Consider the following 7,765-nt stretch of genomic DNA (forward strand, 5'->3'; position numbering starts at 1 on the left):
ATTTGTCAACTCGTTTTGTATTTTGAGTCCCATAGGCCAATTTATTATTCAGAAACCCTGTCGGCATTTTTTCCGACTTTCATTATGTACCGGACAATTTTATCGTTTTATAATAATTCAACGGTGCTATTATTAACATTTTTATATATTGGTGCACGTGTTTCTTGTTAACTACTTTTTTCGTGTGGATCGTTTACGACAAAAATAATACTTCATCCGTCCCAATTATATAGGTCGAGTTTTCTTTTTCTCTTATCCTAAATATATAAGCATGTTTCCTAATCTAAAATATTTTGTTATATTCTTTTATCAATATACTCTTATTCAATTTTCTTCACTTAAATATGTCAATTTCTTGAAATCATCAAAATACATACATTTTTCATTTCTTATAAACACAGAAAACAACTCTCATTTCTTCTTCTTCAAATTTTATAATTTAAATTCTTCATTAACCACAACAACAATTTAATACTACATACTGAAAATTAAATATAAGTAAACTAGAAAAAATTTTGACAAAATTAATTTTTCAATGACATTAAAAAGATTTTTTAATTCGTGTGAAAAACGAAATAAGCTTATATAATTTGGTCGGAGGGAGTAAGACAAATTATCAACGGCAATGGGTGATATATATGTAATTCCCCGGTATAGCATATCAAAACGAGCACCAAAAGCACCAATCATGGGGACTACACGTTGATAGATCTATTATGCTAAAGCAACCGGACCTCATGACAGGCATTTGGGATAGGGCACCTCGGACCTTGATATGATTTTTTAACTGCCACTTCGGCCCCTGTCCCAAATGCCTGTCCCCAGCCCTGTTGCTATAGCAGGGCTGTTGATAAATAACCAATAGTCGGTTGAGTTTGGTATCTCCCAATTAACATTAATGGTTAATGCATTGGGTTTGTAGTCGATGTCGACCATATTCAGGTTGTCATTGGAGGATCATACTTAGTGATAGTGTCTCTGGACAATCAATGAGTCTAATTTATTATTAATTTTGAGCATAGAGTTACTACATGGAGATGTTCTCGCTATTTCAAGTACTAGAGCAAGTCTCAACCATAACACAAGGATGGATCGATCGGCCTGAGTATTACCAATGGGCATCACGCACATAAAAAAATAAAAGGTTCGAGATAATATTGTCAAGCAACGTAGGTTAAATGTAGAAGATAAGAAAATAAAAAATGAGATCGACAGTCACATTTTTTTTTTTGTTTATATTAAATGAGATTTGGGGAGCAATCCCTCAATTATGAAGTATGTCCACGTCTACCTCTCGGTTGTATACGTACTACATAGATTCACATGAAACCAATACAAGTAGATGATGTCTTGTCTTACATAATTAATGCGTGACACGGAATAAATGGTGTAAGTTGGCCTATTAATTATGGCTTTATCGGTTTGTATAAAAATACTCATTTATGACAAAAACACAAATGTTCGTGTCATATTGCCACAATTTTTTAAGAAAAATATCTTTTGCGCAACATTTTATCGGATTAATTAATTTATATATGTTGACTTATTTTAACTACATGAATTAGGTAAAGGTTATTCGACAAAGAAATGTACTTATAAGTAATATTATTCAATTTGACCAAAAAAGTTAATCTTATCAACACGACGATAAGGATAAAATCTATAACATGAGGAGATAAATTCAAATTGAGCTTTATCAATACAAATCTAACAATGATTTTTATCCATAGATTTTGACATTTTGTAGAATTCACAACTTACTGCTTACTTATTATTAGCGTATTTTGTAGGATCTATAACCGTGGGAAGATGTATACGAGAATTAGGTGAAGGTTATTAATACGAATGCAGAACAATGGCTTTGTTGAGTTCCCAAGTTAGTGATTGAACGACAAGTTGGCGCCGTACCTACTAATGTAACAAATTGATCTTTATTTTGTGTATTATTAATTGAATAGGTTTGAAAGCATACGAGTTAGAAAAAAATGAAATTCTTAAACTCAATTTTGGGTGTGCACGTGTAACAACTAACACAATCAATAAGAAAAGAAAAAGTTAAAATCAAAAGATTATAAATTATGAAAAGGAGAAGAATAGTTTTATTGTTTAACTTTCCTTTAGGAATATTTTAACTTTTTTGGATTGACTTTGTTATCAATATTCCAAGAAATATATTAACCACTTATAAATTGTAACATAAAAAACAATCCAAGCATGAAGCAGCAGCCACATTTCCATTATTCAAAGCACAATAACTTTCTAAATCAAAGATTGAAAACATGAGGCTAAAAACTCTCTCTCTCTCTCTAAAACATGAGGCTAAAATCTCTCTATCTCTCTTTAGAATTTTCAAAAGTTTATATACATGGAGAGATAATTGCACTATTAATCCTCAATTTCCATGAATCCGTGACATTTTCTTCAACCTAGTCAATTGACAGATGGATCGTCCCGAATGACTGATCGACTCGCTTGATGAGTTGAATCGAGTCGAAGCAACATCTCTATATCAAATCAAATCATGCAGAGACTACCCTTTGCCTACGCTCTCAACAAATGGTGGACCCCACTGTACTTGATTCTACACTTCAATTGCATAGCATTTTCTGTGCAAATTCTTCAACGTGACATATATACACAATTGAAGACATCCATTTTATCCCCACGTTTTAATATTCTTCTTCACCCCACACGACCCCGACCGTCTTGCTCTTGACTCTGTCAACCTTTGATCTTCATAAATTAGTCCAATTACTCTCCCCATAATCCTCTGTCTCTCTCTAAACAATAATTTACGAAAAAAAAAGAAAAAATGCAGATTCTTCACAATCTCTCAGTTTTTGCAAATTTTTGCGTTCTTTTTTACATGATCATCAGCCCGTTTTCAGTCACAGCAAACCCCAGTCACGATTTCTCCTATTTTGATTCAGTGCTTTCTTATTTAAACAGGCCCTGTTTCAAATCCAATTCTTCATCGGGAAAGAAATCCTTGATCCCAAATTTGAATACAGATTGCAGTATATGGAACAGAGCTTGTTCGGAGGAGATTTTGAAATTTGCAAAGAACCCAGAAAATGGAAAATGGATTAAATCAGTGAGGAGAAGAATCCATGAGAACCCAGAACTCGCTTTCGAAGAATTTGAGACGAGTATGCTTATTCGTCGAGAATTGGATAGAATGGAAATTGATTATAGGTTTCCATTGGCTAAAACTGGGATTAGAGCCATGATTGGTACTGGGGGGCCTCCTTTTGTTGCACTCAGGGCAGATATGGACGCTCTACCAATTCAGGTTTTACTTATTCTTCCCCTGTTTATGCTTTATTAGCATTTTTTTTATGTTAGATTCGACTGCATGTGACGAGATTAAGAAAGAAAATGAAGTTAAAATCTCATTTGTCAGGATTAAAGAAGAAATAGGGTCGATACGACATCCAACGTCCCCGTTTAGCCAGTTGTGCTGGACTCGAGGGGATTGAATACGAATACCAAAAAAAAGAAGTTTAAATTTAGCCCGTTACAGTATAGTGTTTGACTGTTTTCTGTATTGTGCATCAAACCTGCAGTATTAACCTGTTTGTCATGTTAGATTTGACGGCACTGGTCAGTATTGAGGTACAGATATGCACCAAATAAGCCCACTTTACATATTAATATGTTTACGCACATTTTGTATGCAAAGTGATTAAAGGATGACCATACTGGGATAATATACAACCTTCTTTTTCAAGTTTGCTTAGGTTCTGCATTTCCCTTGTATGTCATTATAGGAACTTGTTGAATGGGAGTACAAAAGCAAAAACGATGGTAAAATGCATGCGTGCGGACATGATGTGCATGTGGCCATGCTTATTGGTGCGGCAAAGATTTTGAAAGCGCGTGAAAAGCATTTACAAGTATGTTGAATAGCCTGTTCTCATATACTTTGTTTAAGTACATTTGATTTTTGATCTATAGTTTTGCACATGTTATAATGTAAATGTGTGTCTATGTTGTTTGATTCTTTGAGAAATCTTGAACTCTTTGGTACATGAAATTTCAAACTTTGCCCTTTAGGGCGTGTGTGGTACGCAACATTGTCCGGTTATGTCAAACACTAGGCACTGAATATGTCGTCATGACGTTAAAGTTGACCCTATGGTTAACAGCCCGGTTAAGATGCTTATACTTTCAATATGGGTATCATTTTGTGACAGCTTACCTGCTTTGCTATTTTGGTGTATAGACATCTATTTTGGTAAAAACAGGCCCTCGTCCTCTGCATATCAGCATGTTTCTATGTTTCTAAATGTGATTACTAGTCGACGCTATAGTGGACTTTCTTGTCGACCTTACCAAATATATCATATCCCGAACCCTATGAAGGTAAGCCAGTATTCAACAGTTACTACGTACTGCAACTATCGGAAATTGGCAATCCTATTCCTACCAGAACTTAACAATAGGAGAACTGGTATTAATCTGTCTTGGCGAGTTATATATTAGTACTAATAATAACAAATGATGAATGCAGGAAATGATGTTCCGCTTTTTTTGAGTCTGGGGTAAAAGTGTGTGGTACTTTTTGATTATGATTGACAACTACTTGCAAGGACCATAAATGTGTGTGTATATATATAGCCCCCGTTAGGTAACAATTTTTCACCCAAAAAATCAATTTTTTGACCATTATTTCAAAATTTCAGCCGTTATTTTTTACTTCTTCACTCATAGGTGGGCCTCCCTTTCTCTCTAATAATCAAAAAATCAATTCTCATAATAACTATTAAACATGCCCATAGTGTACCCTCATTTAAGAATTTATCTTCATAGTGGGGACATTTTTGAAGGAACCTCAGTAAATGAAAACTCTTAACGTAGGGCTCGAGAAGCAATGATTTGTTATGTCCTGAGATGTAGGTTGTAGTTCTTGAACTCTTCCAATATATAGAGGATTGGTTTTTGAAAATGACGTACGATTTTTTATTAGAGAAACCTGAATGAGCTAATTGTGACATTTGAATAACTTTCTTGAGCTATTTTGGATAAAACTTAACACTTGTTATTCCGGGTTAATTTTAACTTAAATGAAAAGCAATATTTGCTTAAGCCTTAAGAAACTTGATGGCTTTTTATACCTGTAATTTAGTTTTCTCGAAAAATTATTCACAGAGAGCCCCATGTTCTGCAAGACGGACATGTTATTCTAAATCTAGGATGAAATGAAAGGAGCAAGAAAGGTGGTTGTTTGGTCCGGCTTCCCCACCACCAAAAATTTACAAAGGTAGTGGACCTCTAGAAAGATGGGCAGGTGGGCCATTTTCTTTTGATGTAGTGTTATTTTTAGTACTATCAATAACATTTAGATTTCAAGTTCAATTATACCAATCCACTAGAATAAAATTCCTATTCAACATTTATCATTGTTCTGCTAAGAGAGATGTGTCAGATCCCGGGTTTAAAACCCTGGATTGGCTCCAGGGGTGGCAATCACCTCGGCCCTTGATCTTTAATTCATGGGGCCCGCCCCATTCAAAATCAGGGGCTAAGGTGTGCCGGAATTGGAGCCCGGGATTTAGTCCCGGGTTCTGCAGCTTTATTCTTCTGGTAATAATCGAAGTGAATCTATGCTTTAATTTTAAATTTTGGAAAAATTGTTGCTGACTCTGAATTTACAGATTCTTCTCTATGAAACCTGAAATACTATCTTTCTCGGTATCATTTAGTCGCTTATTTAAAGGCATAGAAAATGGAAAATGAGACTCGCCTCGTTTCTGAAACAAAAGTGCAACTCGTTTTGAATTTTGCACGCATCATAGCTAATATTACCTCATGTGACAGGGGACTGTTATACTACTCTTTCAGCCAGCTGAAGAAGCTGGAAATGGAGCAAAAAGGATGATGGGAGATGGAGCCCTTGCAGATATCGAGGCTATATTCGCAGTGCACGTATCCCATCAGCTCCCTACCGGTGTCATTGGGTCAAGAACCGGTCCTTTACTCGCCGGTGTTGGCTTCTTCAGAGTTGTTATTACTGGTACACAGGACCAAGTGAGAAGCCCTCACCAGTCGGTTGACCCCGTCTTTGCAGCTTCAGCAGCCGTGATCAGCTTACAGGGTATCATTTCTCGAGAAACGAATCCTTTGGACTCTCAGGCGAGTAATTATCTGAAAATTTTCATTACATACGTCTATATTGTCATTTCTACAAGTTAGCATAAACTTCTAGACAGGGTGGTTCAACAAATTCCTTCCCCACCGCCAAGCATTCAGCCTTAGCACAGTATCCGAGTAATTGAGGGAGAGAGAACCCCCCCTGAAATCTCGGAAAGGCATAATTCCTGTGCTATCGGAGGATTCCCACAAATACCTAATATTTTTTTTCATGTTAAAGCTACAGAAATCTGAAACGTATTTGCATTTTGTTTGATTTCTTAGGTGGTCTCGGTAACTTTCTTTAACAGTGGAGATGATCTTGATGTTATACCAGATAGTGTTGAGTTTGGTGGCACCTTAAGGGCATTTTCTAACACGAGCTTCTACCAACTTGTCAAAAGAATAGAAGAGGTTTGTCCGAGGACTAAATCCTAGCTTTATACTAAAGGGTGTGTTCGGTATGCCCGACTGGACACTACTGCTAGACAGAATAAAGGAAGAACCACGTGACAATATAGTTAGTTGTCGTGTTTAGTCCAACATACCGAACAATACTGAAATGTGATTATATTCTATCGATTGTACTAATCGAAGATAAAAAAAAATGAACAGGTAATTGTAGACCAAGCTCGGGTTTTCAGATGCTCTGCCACAGTCGACTTTTTTAAGGACACAGACACAATTTACCCACCAATGGTAAACGATGACCGCATGTATGAACACGTGAAGAAGGTCACCACCGATTTGATAGGGCCCGAAAATTTCAAAGTCGTCCAGCCAGTAATGGGGGGTGAGGACTTTTCATTCTACTCCGAGGTGATCCCAGCAGCCTTCTACTACATCGGCATCATGAACGAGACTCTAGGCTCGGTACACTCGGCACATTCTCCACATTTCATGATCGATGAAGAAGCGCTCCCAGTAGGTGCAGCAACTCAAGCTGCCATAGCCGAGAGATACCTCAGCGATCGTCATGATCTAAGCTAACTAAATTTTGGTGCTTAGGGAACATAGTATATAAGAATAACCTAGTTTTACCTGCGTATGAACAGGAGAGTTAGAGAGTATGTTTTTTCACTGTGTGTATATATCGTCTCATGCCAGCAAGTTTTATTTTCATTTATTCATTTTTTTCATTCTTTTAATGTAAAATTCGAGTCTTGCCAATAAAGTTTACTCGTGCATGATCACCGAACATATTAGTGGAATATCATCGAACACATTTTCTAATCAAATCAACTTCTACGTCACAATCTGGCAGTGAGCTGAACGGAATTGTAAAAAACTTCACCTAGTAAACTTCAAATCCATCGGGAGAAAATTCACTTTTAACCTAAGCCAAACGTGATAGTAGGTAGAACTATAGGCATATGACCTTCAGTGTTCTGCCGTGAAAAAGAAATGGCGACATATGGAGAGAAACAGACTTGATAGTCACTGTATGTTTTCAATATATACACTATTGGAATGGAAGATACAAATTTTGCCTCAAGTAACATCTAAACGTTTCTAATACCAGATGCTAAACGTCGTACTCTCACAGTAAATATATTTTTATTATTATATTAGGTTTATAAAATTATAAATTATAAATTAAAAGACCACAAATTCACTGCATGGCCAATTCAAA

General features: G+C 36.1%; 1 protein-coding gene across 3 annotated transcripts; it reads left to right on the forward strand.

Moving 5' to 3' along the window:
- The first annotated feature begins 2,674 nt into the window (after positions 1 to 2,674).
- On the forward strand, positions 2,675 to 7,332 carry LOC111380794 (IAA-amino acid hydrolase ILR1-like 6). Of its 3 annotated transcripts, XM_023004439.1 has the most exons (5): positions 2,682 to 3,292; positions 3,771 to 3,896; positions 5,821 to 6,135; positions 6,418 to 6,546; positions 6,748 to 7,332. In XM_023004439.1, exons 1-5 carry the CDS (start codon positions 2,813 to 2,815, stop codon positions 7,120 to 7,122), a joined length of 1,425 nt encoding a protein of 474 aa, XP_022860207.1. In that variant the 5' UTR covers positions 2,682 to 2,812; the 3' UTR covers positions 7,123 to 7,332. The 3 variants fall into 3 exon arrangements, with proteins under 3 accessions (XP_022860209.1, XP_022860208.1, XP_022860207.1); XM_023004441.1 differs by lacking the exon at positions 6,418 to 6,546 and having other exon boundaries at positions 2,675 to 3,292; XM_023004440.1 differs by lacking the exon at positions 3,771 to 3,896 and having other exon boundaries at positions 2,676 to 3,292.
- The last annotated feature ends 433 nt before the right edge of the window (positions 7,333 to 7,765 follow it).

Source organism: Olea europaea, unplaced genomic scaffold (genome assembly GCF_002742605.1).
Source record: "Olea europaea var. sylvestris unplaced genomic scaffold, O_europaea_v1 scaffold221, whole genome shotgun sequence".
NCBI lineage: Eukaryota > Viridiplantae > Streptophyta > Magnoliopsida > Lamiales > Oleaceae > Olea > Olea europaea.

Excerpts from the sequence above, each read along its gene's own strand:
- LOC111380794 (XM_023004439.1), top strand. The coding sequence starts at position 2,813 with ATGCAGATTCTTCACAATCTCTCAGTTTTTGCAAATTTTTGCGTTCTT. Across the intron at positions 3,293-3,770 it reads TGGACGCTCTACCAATTCAG|GAACTTGTTGAATGGGAGTA; the intron begins GTTTTACTTATT and ends ATGTCATTATAG. Across the intron at positions 6,136-6,417 it reads CGAATCCTTTGGACTCTCAG|GTGGTCTCGGTAACTTTCTT; the intron begins GCGAGTAATTAT and ends TTGATTTCTTAG.